Source organism: Carassius auratus, unplaced genomic scaffold (assembly GCF_003368295.1).
Source record: "Carassius auratus strain Wakin unplaced genomic scaffold, ASM336829v1 scaf_tig00214598, whole genome shotgun sequence".
NCBI lineage: Eukaryota > Metazoa > Chordata > Actinopteri > Cypriniformes > Cyprinidae > Carassius > Carassius auratus.
Window position 1 is genome coordinate 139,212 of NW_020527732.1, and position 21,098 is coordinate 160,309.

The window sequence follows — 21,098 nt, forward strand, 5'->3', positions numbered from 1 at the left end:
TTAATGCATCACATTATCAGCTACTTAATTCAAATCTGCGTTCGCTGGCTGGTGCTGAACAAGAGACAGATGAGTTTTTACAGCACTGTGCATTAACCAATCACACACAATGCAGTTGAGCTTATAGATCTATTGACCAATCAGAGGTGTTTAGAAGAGTCATCGCTAAAATAGCAGGATTTTCTTCATTCTCATTGAATAGGCTACCTCTTTCTGGCCAATTTTCTCTTCAGAAACAACTAAAATCTGACCAGATTCATATTTTTATGTTATGAATATTTCAGACCTAAAAATAAAAATAAATAAATAAATAAACGGAAAGTCTAAAATAGAAACTATTATTATTTTAGGATATTCAAAACTATGACATACGGGTTATTTTTTGGTAAGGTTTATTTGTTTATTATTTATTTATTTTTGACTGCTTTTCTTTACCGCTTTACTGATTTTAGACAGTGCATGCATTCTATTAGGTTGGACTTTTATGTTGATTTGGCTTTGTGACGTCATAAGGCCGCGCCAGGTTTCTGCATCGATTGAGATTCAACTGAAAAAAGGTTTGTTTTATTTTAAAAAAACATTTAAAGTATTTGAATCGATTTAACTCTTTAGCCAATTTTATAGTTTTTACAAGCATTTTAAAATTAATGTATTATTATTTAAAGTAAAATTGTAAGCTTTTATTTATCATTTGTGTTGTTTATTTAGGGGGGAAAAGGACAGTCACACACGAATAACAGAAAAGGTGCGTCTCAAATTCGCTCCCTATATCGTGAATTAGTTTATCGTAAACACAAACTTGGACAGTGGCAAGTAGTGTTGGAAAAGGGGGCCTTTTTTTTTTATTTAAAAAAAATAATAATTTAACAAATTGCTCCGCGAAAACGATGCGCTGTCCCGAAACGCTGGCGACACCTGCTGGTCACAAGCACTGATCTATATATTATGTCATATTATATATTATATCTATATTATACATCACTGGTCACAATGCTACGAATGCAACGTGTACACACAAGAGCAAAGAAAACACAAACATATATGACAAACAATAACAAATGTTTTCATTACATCTTAATCTATTAAAGTAATATTCAAATCATTAAATACCAAATATAAAAAAAAGTAACTAAATATGCAGTGTTCCTTTGCAGTGATAGTAGAACTATGGAGCTGATTGAGACACACCTACAGATTTAGTTTGAATTTATTTTTCTTTCTGTAAAATATTCTCATTCAAAACATGACAGTGTATCCAAATACAGAGAAAAACTCCTGGTGAAGCAGCTGAGGTCACACTTTTATAAAGATGGAGTTTATTAAAGAGGAGAGTGAAGACGTGAAGATTGAAGACACATTCAGAATCAAACAAGAAGACACTGAGGAACAAACAGGTTGTTTTTTATTCTCATTTAGTCATTATAATGTCATCCTCTACAGAAATGTATATCATGAGCTTCTGAACTCAAAATAATGAACACCATTCATCTATATTTAGGGCTGTCACGATTATAAAATTTGGCTGATGATTAATTGTCTAAAATTAGTCATGATTATTTTGATTAATTGTCTGTTCATAACCATTATTTCCTTTTTTTGGCCCAAACGATGCTTTACTTAGAGGGGTCCTATTATGCTCTTTTTCAAAGTTTTGGTGTTGTTTTGGGGTGTACTAGAATATGCACTCATTCTTGGCGGTTCGAAAAACATTATTTTTTAAATTGTTTAAATTATTACAATGCCTTTCTCCCCAGCTTGGCACAAATGGCTCATTTAGTTCTGGGTTTGATGAAGACCTGCCTTTGAAACGAAATGTGATGTGATTTGTTAGCTGTCCCAGTGCAATGTGATTGGCGAGCAGCTTAAATGGTGTTTCAGTACTAGGGCTGTGCAAAAAATCGAATGCGATTTTCATGCACATCTCATCAGTAAAGTCGCTCTTTTTATTAGAAGTATTATCTCCAGCACGTGTGTTCAGATCAGGGTTGCCAGGTTTTCACAACAAATCCTGCCCTGTTGCTTCTCAAAACTAGTCCAAAACTAATTGTGATTCCAGGAGGTTCCCCGATAAAAAAAAATTGCTTCCCGGGGTTAAAATATACTTTTTTTTTTTTGGCATGGTTGTCTTGGTAAAATTCGCATTTTAGGGGCTAAATTTCACATCATTGGTATTGGGGTCGCTTCAAACCGTGCACATGAAAAACAACCGCAGACTTGGCAACACTGGGTCAGGTGGAGCGGCTGCTACTACACAGAGCCGTAGTCTACCGACAACTAACACAAAATCGCTTTCAAAATCGACAAAGAATCGCCACCGATTTTAACATCGATTTTTTGTAGATTGTCAGTGAATTACGGCTCGGTGTAGTAAATGCCAACCAGTGTTGCCAAGTCTGTGGTTGTTTTTCATGTCCGCGGGTCGAAGCGACCCCAATACAAATAACGTGATATTTAGCCGCTAAAATGCGAATTTTACCAAGGGAACCATGCCATAAACTTATATTTTAACCCCAGAAAGCAATTTTTTATTGGGGAACCTCCTGGAAACGCGATTGGGTTAGTTTGGACTAGTTTTGAGAAGCAACAGGGCAGGATTTGTTGTGAAAACCTGGCAACCCTGATCTGAACACATGTGCTGGAGATAATACTTCTAATAAAAGGAGCGACTTTACTGATGAGATGTGCATGAAAATCGCATTCGATTTTTTGCACAGCCCTAACTGTAGGCCTATATAAATTGCAGCCATCAGGGAGCCGCTATTATGCCTTCCATTGAAACTGCTTTTGAGTGTATGATCACTTTGTAGTTTCAGTTCCACTTTCCAGATTTGTGATCACACGTACTCTGTTTATATGGAGCAGCAGTACTTACCACACATTTGATAAGATTAGATGTTTTGTCAGTGGTGCCAAATCTACAAATCATTTGCCATCATCCTCCGTCATCTCTCCTACTGTGTTTATGTGTAAAGTAAAATTTTATGTACTGTAATGTAACAGGCAACCTAGTGTTGTCAGAAGACCCACTACTTGAGTACCAAGTCGGTATGTACTGGTGGTACCGAGTACCCGGTCAAACCGGATCTTGATGCGCTCTCTTCATAAAAGCACTGAGACTTGGCAACATCAAAAGGAGGAAACACACCAAACTAACAAAATACTTTAAAGACAGACACCCAGATAAAATGAAAGTTCTAGCATATATTTGTGGTGCTAGCCACAATATCAAAACTGATTTCATCCCAAACACATTTTCCAAAAGGTTTTGACTTTGTTGAATAAACATGAGTGTCAAAGTTGAATGTTTATATATCACTGTATTTCTGAAGGAATCCGACTGTCTTCAGAAAATTTTGGATGACATTTTCATTTCATCTTTCCTGTAATGCCTGAGCAGCATTTGTGTGTGCAGGCTCGGCGCTTGCTTTATTACAGCCTTTACTGGGGAAACCTCTATCTCTCTCACTCTACAAGCTCCTCCTGATGGCAGAGAAGGAATTTGCCATCTTAAATGCAAGAGCAAGGCTGTGGGAAACTATTTAAGAATAGTATTAAATATTTTAATTTGGATGTCGGATTCAAATTAACGCTGGTATTAGAGTGGTTCATTGTTAGCTAATATAATGAGCATTAGAATGAAGTTTCTTTATTAACTATTTAATGCTCCTATAACTTTTATTAGGGTAAAAATTATGTTACATTTTTAAACACCAGATGCTTTTAAATAAATTTTTTATCTAAAATATGCGTGCTAGAGAATGTACCAATGGTTAACATTGTGTCATATCAGTCAGAAAAGCAGTTCTGGGCTTTTATTTTATTATTATTTTTTTTTTTTACTTGGTTGTTATTCTTGGCTTTAAAATCCAAAAGCCCTTTACAATTAAATATGTACACAGTTTGGATTTAATAAAAGTATAGTAAAAATATATATATATATATATATATATATATATATATATATATATATATATATATATATATATATATATATATATTTGTGTTTCGCTTTGGTTACCGAAATTGGTACCGAGAACTGTGGATTTTCACTGGGATCGGTACCAAATACTGAGTTTTTGGTACCATGACAACAGTAAGCTGACCGTTAGCAAACGTTATTTATTTTCTCTGCTTTTCTGACTACGGTCACGCTTCGGGCACACCCTCCAGCAGCTGAAAATACCTGCATTTACTATGTACAGATCAGTGCAACGGTAATAATGTAATGTTTATTTCAAAAGTTCTGAAATTCCAAAGGTACTTTAAATCTGCATTGCTGTCGATTTTAATAGTTCTTTATAAATTACTTTATGTATGTCAAAACATGAAGCACTGATGCTCTCAACCAAGTGTTCTAACCACGACCTCGCCCCTCCTCACCCCCCAACCATTCAAATTTATGTACGCAGGAATTATTTTAATTATATTCTAATGGGGTGCTTTGTGACATCACAAAACCCTGGAAAACAGCGCTGTAGTCCAAATGAGCTGTTTGTTGTAGTTTTTTTTTTTTTTTTAGAAAATGAAATATCTCCCTTTGGAGTGGACTTTAAGATTTGTAACTTAGTAGATTTTTTTTAATGCCCAATCTGGAGTTAACTTTTATGTGTCTTTTTTTGCCTTAGACTCCATGCTGCCAAAAGTGGAGAGTCAAGAATGGAATGATTCAAAGGAAGAGAAAGATCTGGTTGAGAAACAAAATGATTTCATGAATGGAGAAAGATCTTTTAACTGCTTACAGACTTTCACACAGCAAAGTGCTCAAAAGAATGGAACCAGTGTTTATTTAACCTGCCTTCAATGTGGAAAGAGTTTCACTGAAAAGGGAAACCTTAATGTTCACATGAGAATTCACACTGGAGAAAAGCGTTTCAGCTGCCAACATTGTGGAAAAGGTTTCATTCAAAAAGAAAGTCTTAAAAGCCACATGAGAATTCACACCAGAGAGAAGCCGTACACCTGCCCTCAATGTGGAAAGAGTTTTTCACATAGAGGAACAATTAATGAGCATATGAGGATTCACACTGGAGAGAAGCCGTTCTCATGTGATAAGTGTGATAAGAGCTTCAGGCTTAAAGTAAATCTTTCTGGCCACATGAGGATTCACTCAAGAGAGAACTGTTTTCTATGTCATCAGTGTGGAAGGAGCTTCACAGATGATAAACACCTTCAGAATCATGTAATAACTCACATCGGAGAGCATCCTTTCATGTGCCATCACTGTGGAAAGACTTTATCAAACAATAGAAACCTTAAGATTCACATTAGAGTTCACACTGGGGAGAAACCTTTCACCTGCCTTCAGTGTGGAAAGAATTTCACAGTTAAAGGAAACTTAAAGAGTCACATGAGACTTCACACCGGAGAGAAGCCTTACACCTGTCATCAGTGTGAGAAGAGATTTGCATATCACACCGACTTCAAACGTCATTTGCAAACTCATTCTGGAAAGAAATTGCAGGGTTCCTCAGTGTGACAAGGTTTAGAAAACTGGAAGTCCATTTAATTGTGATCAGTGTTATATTTACATTCACTCATTTAGCAGACACTTTTATCCAAAGCGTCTTACGAATGAGGATAATAGAAGCAGTCAAAACTAACAAAAGAGCAACAATATATAAGTGTAAATTACTAGTCTTGGTTAGCCTAACGCAGTTCACGTAGGAAGGTAGGTATATGCACATGAGCCTCTTTGAGATAGCACAATGATATGTCAATCACTTGCAGAACACAAGCTTCTACAGGGCACATAAGTCTGAAGTAATGAATTTAGGTAAAGGGGTGCAGAGCCAGTGCTGGTTCTGTAGGCGAACATTAATGCTTTGAATTTTATGCGAGCAGCTACTTGAAACCAGTGAAAATTTATAATAAGTAATAAATTAATGAACAGAATTAATGAAGTTTCTTCTGTCATCACACTTAAAGAAACCTAAACCTCAAAAGTCATGCAGATGTGAGACATTAATTTTGTTCTTTGTGTAAAAAGAGTTTAACTGTACACACGATTTAGCCTACTATTTTATTTCCCTGCATGTTATATGTGGGGCTCCTTAGTGTTCTGTGCAGTATTCGTTTTTTCTTTAGTTTCATTTTGATTAGTATACGTAGTTCATGTGTGACACCTTTTGGTGAAAAACGTTATTACAGTACTCAATAGAACGCAACAGGAAGCATGTAAAACAATAGAAGAAGAGTCGTTTTCTGTGATCTCCGTTTTGGATGCTGTCTAAAGGCCGTTTCATAGTCAACGCGAGAAACGCGAGCAAGCATCGCGAGCGACGCGCTCCCTTTCATAGTCTAAACAGTGAATGCAAGCGTCACGGGCGATGCGTGTATGCAATACACCGCTCACGCAACAGGGGATAGTAGAGTCGGGTGATATTAGTAGAGTCGGGTGGCGTGATATTCAGATCACAATAGCAACTGAAGAGGAGTGTATTCTGTTGCTGATGAACTATCGTATAAATGTGGATGAATACGTATAACTCTTCGCCCGCCATTGTATTCAAACCTTCTTCTTCTGTAAACACAATATACTTGAATTAATGTACAATACTTGCAATGTCGCCCCCACCGACAACGCATAGTATTGCGTGAATCGGCGCGTCGCGTATCAAAAACTAGGATGACACATTTGGCTACGCACCGACGCATAATGGCAGCCGAAGCATAACGATGCGTAGCCTCGGGGACGCGTATGCGTAAAGATGCGTTGACTATGAAACGGCCCTAATCCTTGGAGTAGATATGACAGTAAGTTATACATTTCGTATTGAAAATGACTGCAATAATGTTGTTTTAGTTTAATTAAAAGCTGGTCATTATTAAGAGGTTTAGAGATTGATGTTTGAATCTGAAAAATAGCGCGATCTAATGGCTAATAAGGTTGCATAGTCACATTTTTCTTCAAAGACATAATTTGGTTGTTTATTTTGTTGTTTAATTCTGTAAATGGGTGTTTGTGAATGTGAAAATGTCCATGTTATTTTGTAAATCATTTTGTAAATTGTATTTTTGTGTTTCTTTCAGTTTTACGGTAAAGTGTGCATCACATAAGCACAACAAAGAACGTGTGATGGAGCTTTATTTCTGTTAGCTATCTGTCAATCTTCAGAACCTTTTACTCGATCAACAAGAACTTCAAGGAGAGAGGTTCAACTTCAGTGAAGAAGACTTCAGGTCGTCCCAGAGTGTCACATTTTCTCTGATGAAGCTCCCTTCTCAATGTTTATGGCATCTGGAAAATCGGTTGTTCAGAGAAGACAAGGTGAACACTACCATAAGTCCTTTGTTGTGCCAACAGTGAAGCATCCTGAGACCATCCATGTGTAGGGTTGCTTTTCAACCAAAGGAGTGGGCTCTCATATAATAAAGATTTCATATTCTGGACGCCGTTATGCAGGGGCGTAGCCATCTTTTCAGAAGTGAGGGGGACAGAAATCACACACACACACACACACACATATATATATATATATATAAAACATTACGATATAACATTTCTGTAATCTATATAGCCTACTAGTCAACAGTTTTTTAACAGTAAGATTTTTTAAATCTGTTAAAATAGTTTTGAAATAAGTCTCTTCTGCTCACGAAGCCTGCCTTTATTTCGTCCAAAGTACAGCAGAAGCAGTAATATTGTGAAATATATTTACTATTAATAACCGTTTTCTATTTGAATATTTTTTTTTTAAATGTAATGTATTCCTGTGATCAAAAGTGTATTTTCAGCATCATTCGTCCAGTCTTCAGTGTCACATTAATCAGAAATCATTCTTAATTTACTGATTATCAATATTTAAAACAGAGGAGTACATTTTCTTCAGCATTTTTTGATGAATAATTTGAAGGATCCACAGATCAGCATTTTTTTTTTTTTGTTAAATAAATGATTATTTAATTTAATCCTAATGAAATTAATACTTGTATTTAGCAAGGATTTTTTTAATTGATTAAAAGTGATGATAAAGACACAATTTTACAAGAGATTTCTATTTCAGATAAATTGTTCTTCTGAATTGTCTATTCATCAAAGAAACCTGAAAAATTATACTCTGCTGTTTTCAACATTATCATAATATGAGTTTTTTTTTTCTTTTTTTAGCAGCAAATCAGAATATCAGAATTATTTCAGAATTTTTCTCTAATTTCTAGATTTTAATTGGCTTAGAAAATCTGAAGATTTCAGTTTCAGTTTAGTTTCAGTTTTCTTGCAAAACTGCTGGACAATAACAAATAATAATGATTTGTTTAGACTACAAACAATTGTTATCACATAATAAGGCAGAATAGTTTACATACTGCAATATATGCTATGTCAATTAGCACTGCATTGTTCATATACTTTGTCACCTGCTGGAGATTTTTTTGGACTTGGAAAAAAACAAAACCGAAAACAACTGTTTTCTTGCAGCGATAGCTGGACGCTGTTGTCCATGTTAGGAGTTTCCTTTGCGCGAGTGCGCCCTCCGGCTTCGAGTATGAATGAAACACACGCGCTCTGTGATGTTCATCTCGCCTTCTCGGTCTGAAAAACATCAGGTCATGCGCAGGCTATCCTGTCTCTTTAAGTTTAAATCTATATTTATTCACACCATTTATTGAAAACCTCTATACGAACACATTTCCCGAAAAAGTGCGGGGGACGAATTTCTGTAATGATAAAAGTGGGGGGGGGAGGTAAAATACAGTAAAAGTAAAATCATAGAATATAAAATGCATATTCAGAGAATGTGTGTGTTTTGTGTACTGGTATTACAATATATTATGGGGTACAAATGTTCCCAAAAGTATAGTAATACCACTAAATTCTAACCTCATGGGAATTTTTTTTATTGAATTATTAAAGTTTCAAGTAATGGGTAGATTTAGTGATAGGGTTATAGAATATACAGGTATTAGGGATGGGAAGATTCCCCAATTCCCTCAGTGCATCAGCATAAAAAGTGAATGATGCAATGCATCGGTTTAAAAAGTGTGCATCGAATACAGGTTGGCATTTGTATCACGATACAATGTTTCATAATTGCAGCAGTAAAAAAAATATTAATTTATAATTACTAGTGTATGCGCTTCATTGTATTTACCTGTCGTAGTTTGTGATTACTCCGAATCAGATGACGATATTGTGCTACCATCTCCGGCGGCTACCAGGCGTAGCATTCGTTTACAAAACCACGATTCTCCATGGACCCATTGGTCCTCAAAAAGGATTAAAAATACAATCCAGGCTGCCGGCATTCCTATCAACCAAGATCTATCAAGGGATGATCTGGTCATTCTGGCATTTAACACGCTGGGTTCCCCACACGATTCACCTGCAGATACAGCTCAGTCATTTTCAGCAACGTCAGGGCAATCCAAAACAACTGGTAGGAAGAGGCCAGCCCTAAGACTTACAATAGACAAGATACAGACGCTGTCCATGGTCCTGCAGAAGTAAGCAAAATGTCAGATGCTAGAGGGCATCCCATTATGAAATTCAACGGTGAAATTCTACTTTATGCAATAATTTAAATGAATCTGTATGTTCCTTCCCTAACTGTAAATTTGCTCATATATGTAGTTTCTGCAAGGATCCACACCCGAAATCGGTTTGCCACCGGCTGTTCAAGCCTCCTACCAGAGTGAAAGTCTCTACTCTGAAAAAATTCTGAGTGGTCACCCATCCACTCCTATAAATGTCTCAGTACTCTCTTCTTATCTCTTTTCTCAACCTGAGGATTGTGGATTTCTTAATTACTGGCCTTTCTCAAGGGTTTCGGGTAGGAGTTATTTCCCCTCCCTCTACTACGTTCGTAGCAAAGAATTTACATTCTGCTCTCAATGAAAAAAAGAGGTGGTCTCTTTTTTGTTCGAAAAAGAGTTGAATAAAGGTGATGTAATCGGTCCTCTTTCTTCTCCATTTTTTCCCTTTAGGGTTAATTCGCTCGGAATTACTACCCGCAAATATTCAGGGAAAAAACAATTGATTTTCAACATGTCTTCTCCCCATTCTGAATCTATCGCTAGTGTTAACGAATATATTCCCTCCGAACATTTTTCTCTGCATTACGCTTCGGTTGATAACGCTATTCAGTTTATCAAATAAGCCGGCCGAGGTGCTTGCAAGCAGCTTGGTCCCGCAAGCATATAATTATGTTTTGCGATAATGAAGCCACAGTTGCCATTATCAATAAAGGGAGATCTAATTGTCCTCTGATCATGTCAATTCTGAGAAGACAGAGTTGGCAGTCAGTCATTCACAATTTTTTCTTTAAAGCTATTCACATTCCTGGTCACTGCAATATGATAGCTGGTGCACTTTCTCGTTTTCGTTTTCAGATTTTCAGACGTCTATTTCCATCAGCCGAGCAGGATCCTACTCCCTGCCCAAACCTTTCAGAAATTCTGCTAAATTAGATCCCTCCCTTGATGATCTTCTCAATTAGGCCAGACATTATATCACTAAAGGCGTTGCTCCATCTACTCTGAAAGCTTATACATCGGCTTGGTCTCTGTGACTTTTTGTCAGTTTTTCCTATCTTTATTACAACCATCTGCTCGTTTCTATTTTATAACAACGAAACACGAAATTTAAAGATATCCTCTATCAGGAAACTGCTCGCAAGCATTCAGTTTTTTGCCAGATATCATAACCCCGATTATCCAAGTCTTTTTAACGTCCCAGCCGTGCGTTTGCTCCTTAAAGGCATAACAAAATCAATGGTTAAAACCCATGATAAACGCCTACCCATTACTTTTTACAACAGCTAATAACGTCACTACGCAACAGTTTATTTTGTAGTTACATTAACGTCCTTTTAGAAGCTTTGTTCCTAACAGCTTTCTATGGCTTCATGCGTCCAGGGGAATTCACGTCCGAATCTAAGCATTTTGAATCCTCACGAGATCTGTCTCTTTCAGACGTTCGCTTTTCACCTAATTTCTTTACTATTTTCCTTAAGCACTCTAAGAACGACTCTATGGGATCAGGAGTATCTCTGTCGCTATATAAAAATTATATATTATTTCTCCTTATTTCTCCATGATTAAATATCAAAAAATTTGTCTCCGCTCTTCTCTCCAATCTCCTCTATTTATTCTACTTAACGGCACTCCCATAACTAAGGTCTGGTTCAGCTTTCATTAAGCTACGGTTATAAAAACTGCAGCCTGTCTCCACTTCAATACACCGGACATTCCTTTAGGATTGCCGCGGCCACTACTGCTGCTGAGCACGTAATTCCAACATCAACAATCAAGTTACTGGGCAGATGGTCTTCCTCGGCATTTGAGTCCTACATTAGACCCGGAAAGTAATTCATCTCAAAGGCTCAACAAATAATTTCAAGACTTTCTCAAGGTGATCTATTTGCAAATACTGGTAGTGGTGAAATACTATTAGTATCACCTTTCTCAAAAATTGTTATTACCTGAGACTTAACTTAGCCTGTCTTCTGTGACTTCCCCTCCCCTCTAAGTGCCATTTCATTCTGCAGCCTGCTTCTCTGGCCTTCCCCTCGCGGCCCGCAGGGGCCGTTTCCATTTGTGGCCCGCCGGGGCCATTTCCATCTGTGGTACGCCTGGGGCCGTTCCTACTGTGGCCCGCTGGGGATTTTTCTGCGGCCTATCGTGGCCCCTATCACTGTCCGGCCTATTGTTGCCCCTATCACTGTCCGGCTTATCGTGGCCCCTATCACTGTTTGGCCTGTTGCGACCTCTCTCTCTCTGAGGCTCTGCGGTCCATTTTTTTACATATAAGCTAATACTTTAGCTATAATGTGATGTTGTATTTTTATGTCTTTATATCTTTATATCGTTCACAGGATCCTCTAAGAAATACTTCATCAAGGTGCGTATTAAAATTTTTTATTCTTTCTTTTGGGGTAGGCAGGATTAGCTGGTATCTACAATCTTCAGATCCACGCTACAGATTGGGCCTACGCCAAATTAATTCAGTTTTTTTTTTACGTTTTGTAAATAAATACTTCAGTCTTATCTACACCTCCTTTCTTTCTGGTAGAACTTTTTTGACATTTAAGTATAAAGTGTTTTAATTCTGCAATATACAGTGTAAAAATGTTGGAAGCGCGGATTTCGAACGCCGTTGCCTAGCATCCATCTGGCAAATCTCCGCTCTCTACCTAACAAAACAGACGAACTCCTTCTGCTCTCTCGGACAAATAAGGATTTCTCTCACTCTGCTGCTCTGTGTTTCACGGAAACCTGGCTGAATGATGCCATACCGGACAGCGCGCTCCATCTGCCGGGCTTTCAGCTGTTCAGAGCGGATCGCGAATCAGAATCCACGGGGAAATCGCGCGGCGGCGGAACATGCTTTTACATAAATGAGCGGTGGTGTAGAGATGTAACTGTGTTAAAGAAGATGTGCTGTCCTGATCTAGAAATGCAGTTTGTCAACTGCAAGCCGTTCTATTCACCGCGGGAGTTTCACTCGTTCATTCTGGTTAGTGTTTACATCCATCCGCAAGCGCACGTGAGCTCAGCTTTACAGAAACTTGCTGATCAGATCACAGAGACAGAACAACAACACCCGGACTCTGTTTTAATCATTCTGGGGGACTTTAATAAAGCCAATCTCTCCCGTGAACTGCCAAATTACAGACAGCATGTTACATGTCCCACCAGATACAGTAATATATTGGATCACTATTACACCACAATAAAGGATGCATATCACTCTGTTCCACGAGCAGCTTTGGGAAATTCTGATCACTGTCTGATTCATCTTATACCATCCTACAAACAGAAACTTAAATCTGCTAAACCTGTAGTAAGGACTGTGAAGAGATGGACCAGCGAAACAGAGCAGGATTTACAATCTTGTTTTGACCTCACTGATTGGAGTGTTTTTGAAGCTGCTACCACCGATCTGGACGAACTCACAGAGACTGTAACATCCTATATTAGTTTCTGTGAGGATATATGCATTCCTACCAGGACTTATTTAACATTCAACAACGATAAGCCATGGTTTACAGTAAAACTCAGACATCTTCGTCAGGCCAAAGAGGATGCCTACAGAAATGGGGACAGGGTCTTGTACAATCAGGCCAGGAACACACTGAACAAAGAGATCAGAGCGGCTAAAAAGACCTACGCTAAAAAGTTGGAAGACCAGTTTTCTTCCAACGACTCAACTTCGGTTTGGAGAGGACTGAGGGCCATCACAAACTACAAGACACCATCCCCTTGCACTAAGGCTAATCAACGGCTTGCTAACGACCTGAATGATTTTTATTGCAGATTTGAAACCCCCAACACCCATTCTGACCATCTCCCTGCACAACCATTAACACCTCCTGCAATCCCCCGTTCCACACCTACTGTTCTTCAAATCTGTGAAGATGATGTGCGCCAGGTCTTCAAGAAGAACAAAAGAAGAAAAGCACCAGGCCCAGATGGTGTTACACCAGCCTGTCTGAAAATCTGTGCTGACCAGCTGGCCCCCATCTTTTCACAGATCTTCAACAGATCCCTGGAGTTGTGTGAAGTACCTTCCTGCTTCAAACGCTCCATCATCATCCCCATCCCAAAGAAACCCAAGATAACAGGACTTGACGACTACAGACCTGTGGCTCTAACGTCTGTCGTCATGAAGTCGTTTGAAAAACTGGTTCTGGGTTATCTGAAGGACATCACTGGACCCTTACTGGACCCCCTGCAGTTTGCTTACCGAGCAAACATGTCCGTGGATGATGCAATCAACATAGGATTGCACTTCATCCTGCAACATATGGACAAAACAGGGACTTATGTGAGGATCCTGTTTGTGGACTTTAGTTCGGCTTTCAACACCATCATCACAACAGCCCTTCAGACCAAACTGACCCAGCTCTCTGTTCCTAGCTCTATCTGTCAGTGGATCACCAGCTTTCTGACAGATAGGCAACAGTTAGTGAGACTGGGGAAATTCACATCGAACAGCTGCTCCACCAACACTGGTGCCCCTCAGGGATGTGTTCTCTCCCCTCTGCTCTTCTCCCTTTACACCAATGACTGCACCTCTAAAGACCCCTCTGTCAAGCTCCTGAAGTTTGCAGATGACACTACAGTCATCGGCCTCATCCAGGACGGTGATGAGTCTGCTTACAGACAAGAGGTTGAGCAGCTGGCTGTCTGGTGCAGTCTTAACAACCTGGAGCTGAACACGCTCAAAACAGTGGAGATGATCGTGGACTTTAGGAGAAACCCACCTGCACTTTCCCCACTCACCATCATGAACAGCCCTGTGACTGCAGTGGAGTCATTCAGATTCCTGGGAACCACCATCTCTCAGGACCTGAAGTGGGACAATCACATTGACTCCATTGTAAAAAAGGCCCAACAAAGGTTGTATTTCCTTCGCCAGCTGAGGAAGTTTAACTTGCCACAGGAGCTGCTGAAACAGTTCTACTCAGCCGTCATTGAGTCTGTACTGTGTACTTCTATAACTGTCTGGTTTGGCTCAGCAACAAAATCGGACATCAGAAGACTACAGAGAACTGTTCGGACTGCTGAAAGGATTATTGGTGCTCCCCTGCCCACCCTTCAAGAACTGTATACATCCAGAGTGAGGGAAAGGGCTCATAAAATCACTCTGGATCCCTCACATCCAAGTCACCCCATTTTTGAACTTTTGCCATCTGGCCGGCGTCTCAGAGCCGCAAATACCAGAACAGCAAGGCACAAAAACAGTTTCTTCCCCCAGGCAATCTACCTCATGAACAGTTAAATGTTCCCCACTTATGCTTATGCAAACAAAAGTGCAACATCCTTATATTTATTTGTTACCCCTCCATCGTAGTACATCTCTGCATCTTTTTCAATCCTATCCCATTATCATTTATAGCACAATTGTTTATACACTTATTTATTTGACTACATTTTTTTTTTTTTGTCTGTGTGTTGGTGTCTCTGTGTACTGGAAGCTTATGTCACTAAAACAAATTCCTTGTATGCGCAAACATACTTGGCAATAAAGTGCTTTCTGATTCTGATTCTGAAAATGTCTGAGTGCTGCCCTCTTCTGGTTGAATGGCTACTGGCTACTGCAGTTGATTTTTCCGGATGTTTGCAGTGGTACATGACCTAAGCAGTTTCCAGCTCACCATGCCCCTTGGTACCAACCCTCCTTTGTTTTTTTCCGGAAAGTCTCTTATGCTCACCAAGGCTATATTTATTTACTAAAAATACAGTGAAAACTGGAATATTATGAAATATTGTTCAAACTCATCATGTTTCAAAACTGTATACCATTCAATGTTCTCACGATATTGTTTTCATGTTTGCTTCACTGGGACAATGACAAATAAGAATCTTCAAGATGATAAAAATCTATTCAAAAAAATAGTTTTTCAATGTAATCTTTGTATACATTTTAAGATTTCTGAAATAAGTTTACAGGCCTACCATTTTCGTCGGAAATATGATTTAATAAGGGTCATCACTGAATAAAAAGTGCTGAAATACTCAATCTTGAAGTCCATTATTATTGTCAAAAAATTCAATTTTCGCCGTATTTGTTTATTAATGTTTTTAATGTATAATAATATAAATCAATATTTAATTACATTTATTTTTAAATACTTTAATCATATAAATAATAATTAAGAATATTATTAATATTTGAACATGTGGCATTACCACCTTGCAGGAGCCACTGAAATCATTGCTATTTATAAAATCAAAGTAGCGTAAATTATTTAAAACTGTATAGAACCGAAATGAACTCAAATATTACATTTCAGAGAATGCGTTCACGTGTTTTCTACTAGAATGTTAAAAGATTGTTTCTTTTTATCATGTCTTTATTAATCTTGTCATTGACTGACACAGTTGTCTTATAAACACAAAGATATTTGGAAGAATATTTGTAACCAAGCAGATCTCACACCCCATGAACTACCATTGTAAGAAAAATGATTATGATCATAAAAAAAAAACGAGATCTGCTTAGTTACAAACATTCTTCCAAATATCTTTGTGTTTAGCAGAACGTAAAAGGATTACATGTTTGTAACAAGAGGGTGAGAAAATTATGACTATTTGAATTTTTGGGTGAACTATCCCTTAAACACATTACAGTTGTTTGGCTCATTTCTTGTAACCTCCACCCTCAGCTCTTCCTGGAGTGAGCTTCAGGTGTTCTGCCATCGCTGCATCCATCTCAGAGTCTCCACAGCATCTGAGGGAAGAGAATATCTTTATTTTTTAAATAAATAAAATACTTTTTTTTTTTTTTTTTGAAATTACATGCACTTATTTTCAAAATATCTTTATGGTCTACAGCTAAAAAAAAAAACAACAACCTTGAATGAATCATGAATGAAACATTAGAAAAAGGTAATCAACATGCATTAGATTGTATTTTTATTGTATAAAGGATGTTGTGCTTTAATGTGATGCCCTTGAGAAAGACCCTTAACTAGGTGTGTAACTGTGAGAAAGTGAACAGGACATTTATTATAAGACAGGTGGGCTGTGATGTGCCCTGAATAAGTAATTTTTAACTTTTTTTTAACTTTACTTACTGTAAATAAAAATTACATCAATATAAGTAGCTTTTAGCCTTCTAACGTTAGCTAATTTTAGCCATACTCAGTGAAATTCAGTTGACAATGTGGGCATCATTTCTCTCGGTTCCTTCGTGTCAAACAAGTAAAACTCAAGCACATTAATCAAATAATACAAAATTTGCTTACCCAACAGTAGATTTTATATCGATACATCTCCCTCCTCGAGTCCTCTCCTCTCCTCGTGGTTGCTCTTGCTCAATGTTCCGGAAGAATGCAAGAATATATAACTGTTTTGTGTTTACATCTGGGCAGCACCGTTTTGGCAATTACATCCAACTCAGACCGAAATGGTGACCGGATATATATCTGTTTTACCTGTATATGCATAGTTTCCATAAAAATTATAACAACGAATACATAAAACAGGTTGAAATGATGACCAAATTGCAGAGTGGTTATGCAATCACTTATCCACACTGGGCACTTTGTGATTATAATTTATTTTAACAAGATAAAGTAAATATATTTACTTTGTATTCCATTTTTTTTTCCTGCTAGTCTTGCTTGGATGTCTTTTCACAACCATGACGAGGTGTGTAAAAGATTTCAGTGGACGTCTATTCACAACCTCTTTAAAACCTCTTAAAAACTACTTGGTGCACTTTAATTATTGCAGTATTAATCAAGGTGTAAGCACAGCTTTTGCATATTCCACAAGGATTTCACACATATTTCACAAGGAGGGTCATGAAGGACGTGTAATGCATGTGTAAAAGACATCCTCTCACAACCGATTCACAACACTGGTAATTATTGAACTACGCGTAGCTAAAAGTCAAAGTAACAATTATACATGAAACCCCATAGAACTATAGACATGTACAAACGTATCTGAATGCATTAGGAAATGTTCTGTGTTACATATTTCTACCGATTTATGCCATCCTACCGTGACTATTTTTGGCTGGGCACACGACGTCGCCATCGGACCAATGTTTGCTGGGATGGAGTAAAAAAAAAACAAAGTGTGTATTTATGCACTTGCTGCCTTTTGATGGTGAGAAGGACAGAACAAACAAAAACAAGTGGATTTAAACACTTGCATGCCATGGTCATTTGATGGTGAGAAGGACAGAACAAACAAAAACAAGTGGATTTAAACACTTGCATGCCATGGTCATTTGATGGTGAGAAGGACAGAACAAACAAAAACAAGTGGATTTAAACACTTGCATGCCATGGTCATTTGATGGTGAGAAGAGCAGCAAGCAACATGAAGTCATGGCTTGACTTGAGTTTTAGAAATTATTATACAGCCTGACCCCTCCAGCGAGTTTATTTGAAGTTGTTGCATTTTGGTTCATAATAAATTATGTTCAAAGTAGATTTTTTACAGAAAAGATGGAAAAGTCTAAGCTGGCTTTACCATCAAGGAAAGACAAGCATTTAACACATAGGCCAATCCATACTTTTCACCATCAAAAGGCACACGTTTTTGTTTACTCCATGTAGCTCTGAGAGCTGAGGTGCATATTTAGATTTTCTTAAATGCATCAAGGTAAGTGCGCAAAGGTCACTTCTGAACCCTTGCAATGGCATAAGGCTTTATCCCTGGAGTCACACCTCTGGAAGGCTGAAGGAAGTGTTGTCTCAACCACACTTTGCCGTTTCTCCCAATCCACCCAGATACAGGATCCTCTGAATCCTCCTCCCCTTCAGTGGAACCTGGAGAGGATGATGAGGGTGCCACAACAAAATCAGGATCTGACTCTCCTGAGTCTGTGGTGTCAGATGGAGAAGACATTAAACAATCTGCACAATCATTTCTAAAACTTTGGTACACATCACAAGCCCTTTCTCATGTTGCTTGCTGCTCTTCTCACCATCAAATGACCAGCAGGATGGCATGCAGTTCAATCCACTAACCTTATTTTTCGGACTATAAGTCGTACCGGACTATAAGTCGCATTTATTTAGAACCAAGCACCAAGAGAAAACATTACCGTCTACAGCCGCGAGAAGGCGCTCTATGTCTTCAGTGTAGACTACAGGAGCACTGAGACGCATAGAGCGCCCTCTCTCGGCTGGAGACGGTAATGTTTTCTCTTGGTTCATTCCTCTTGGTTCATGTCAAATTAATTTTGATAAATAAGTCGCAGGACCAGCCAAACTATGAAAAAAAGTGTGACTTATAGTCCGGACAATATGGTACCTTGTTTTTGTTGCTGCTTAATATTTTATATGTATAAAATAACACTGTATCTTCACTGTATAAATAGACAGTAGCAGGTTTATTTAGACGGCTGTCTCTTTAAGACCTCATGTACGGATCTAATATAATGTAACCCAGGGCTCTACGCTCACTTTTCTTTTTAGGAGTGCTTGTCCTGTGTTTTTCAATCTGTTCACCCTATTTTCCATGAATTCAATAATGTTCTATGAGTTATTTCTTATAGACATGAAATCTCTTGTTTGGTAAAATGATGTATAGACAACAAATGTAAAACTGAATACTCACTTTAAACTATTTGCTTTCTAGAAAATAAATGTGATTAAAAAAAAACAATTCAAATATTTTGTCTATTGTTTAATCACGGTTTTATTTAGGCAAATTCTGTATTATGATTGCTGATTATTGTGTGACATGTCGTAATAACAAATGCCAAACTTGGAAGTAGGAGCTACTCGGGTGCACTTAAAGACAGTAGTTGTAGTATTTGCCTCGTCATTTGATCTCAACGTGTCTGTCCACGAGACACAGGATGTCTAATAGTGAACTCAATTCAGCTTTGAAAATGGAAACTAACCTGTTCGTGTCTCAGTATCTTCATGTTTGACTCTGAATGTTTCTTCAATCTTCATGTCTTCAGTCTCCTCTTTAACAAATGCCATCTGTGTGTTTTTCTGTGTTTGGACACTGTCATGTTTAAGATGAGAACAAATAACAGTAGAAAAAAGCATGTCAGGCAGAGTAAATATCAGTGGTCCTAAATTGAATAAACATTTGTAAAAAGAAAAAAAAAAAAAAAAAAAAAAATTCAAACCTACTACAAATTCAAAAGGAACACAAATTATAGACACTTAGGAATATATGATTTAGATTTCATATTTAATGATTTGTAGATTAAATGTAATAATTTATACTTACAAACCTTTGTTTGACATTACAAGTTTGTGGTTCATTGTATTCACACCATTTTGACCAGCAGGTGTCGTCAGCGTGTGATGATTCGAGCGCTTCACAAGTGAATTATTTTGTGAAGAAATTGATTCAACTCACTCGCTTTGAAGATCCGTTTCCCCATCACTGCTGGCCAGTGACCAGGGGGCAAGGAACTCGACCGGAAGTTGAAGTCGGGTGGGGGCTGCCATCTTTTAGCAGAACTTCACTTGCGTTAGCATTCCCATTGACTCCCATTCATTTTGGCGTCACTTTGACAGCTAATAACTTTACATCTGAGGCGTTTAACCCCTTTACGTGCGAACATCGCTGACGGCCCCAGTTTATTATTGTTTCACTTTCACAGCACATTAAACATCACTGTCTTACTTCATCTGGACAAACTATGCACCAATTGAAAGTTTAAAGACTCTAGCTTCGATATTTGACCAATATTTTGATAAAACATTGTTGCAGTGACAGATATTTAGTGATTTATGTCAGGAGTGCAAAATAATAAATCCGTATTATGCCACATTTTGAATAAAAATTCACCACTCACTCATATTCAGTCACGTCAAAAGCGGTTTATTTGTGTTCACATAGACTCACTGAACAGCGTCAATAAGGATTTATAGACCAAAGATGCATATCTGCGGAGATATATGGATATATTTACTGATGTTTACTTCATATTTCTTCAGACAGAATCGTCATTTCTATTCATTTTCCACGGATTTACGCGATCAGATGATAAACAGCCTCTCCCAGCGATCTGTGTATGTGTTTGCTGTGCCGGCAGCTCGTGCTGTGTGGCTCAGACTCTGATTGGGCCTTCCCAAAAGTCAATCTGAGAGTGTAATATCTGGACACCGCCCCATCGTGTCACATGCTTCCTGCACACTTCCTGGTAGTTATCTGGCCAAAACAACACTGAAACACCTCTGTACACACAAAATATCCGAACAATAAACCCGCGATTACGATAGTAAAGCTTGGTATGAGAATTTCTTGAGATCTGGGGCGTTTTTATAAAAAAAATCGAAAATGTACATCGGAAATGCTAACTTGTGTAGCGATGAAAAAGGCTACAAATAACATATTTTTACAACAGTAAACGACCAAATTCCACCCCTGATCGCTAAAGGAAGTTATTATAAACACTCGATCGGGGTTTAAAGTGAGTTTTTAGTAAAAGTGTACTAATAATTTCATAAATTGTCAGATGTAGCTTGATGCTAACGTTAGCACCAATGCTACTAATAGCAGGTGCTTTTCTTCTTCATCATGCATTTTTGTCACAATAATTCACGTAAGGTCGTAAGAAAATGTTTTGTTGTATTTTTATAGTAAGACTTTTGTTAAATAAGGGCTTAATGCAAACAGAGACTGAAGTGAGATTGCTGCTTTGTGTCTTTGTAAAGCCTGAAAAACCA

The 21,098-nt window shown here is 37.9% G+C and overlaps 1 protein-coding gene across 2 annotated transcripts; it reads left to right on the plus strand.

Annotated features, from left to right (window-relative positions):
- Positions 1 to 509: 509 nt before the first annotated feature.
- LOC113092457 (gastrula zinc finger protein XlCGF7.1-like) lies at positions 510 to 6,348 on the plus strand. Of its 2 annotated transcripts, none has more exons than XM_026258057.1 (4): positions 510 to 557; positions 709 to 745; positions 1,251 to 1,394; positions 4,626 to 6,348. In XM_026258057.1, the coding sequence occupies exons 3-4, from the start codon at positions 1,310 to 1,312 to the stop codon at positions 5,474 to 5,476; spliced, it is 936 nt and encodes a 311-aa protein (XP_026113842.1). In that variant the 5' UTR covers positions 510 to 557; positions 709 to 745; positions 1,251 to 1,309; the 3' UTR covers positions 5,477 to 6,348. The 2 variants fall into 2 exon arrangements, with proteins under 2 accessions (XP_026113842.1, XP_026113843.1); XM_026258058.1 differs by having other exon boundaries at positions 520 to 557; positions 1,266 to 1,394.
- The last annotated feature ends 14,750 nt before the right edge of the window (positions 6,349 to 21,098 follow it).

Excerpts from the sequence above, each read along its gene's own strand:
- LOC113092457 (XM_026258057.1), top strand. The coding sequence starts at position 1,310 with ATGGAGTTTATTAAAGAGGAGAGTGAAGACGTGAAGATTGAAGACACA. Across the intron at positions 1,395-4,625 it reads AGACACTGAGGAACAAACAG|ACTCCATGCTGCCAAAAGTG; the intron begins GTTGTTTTTTAT and ends TTTTTGCCTTAG.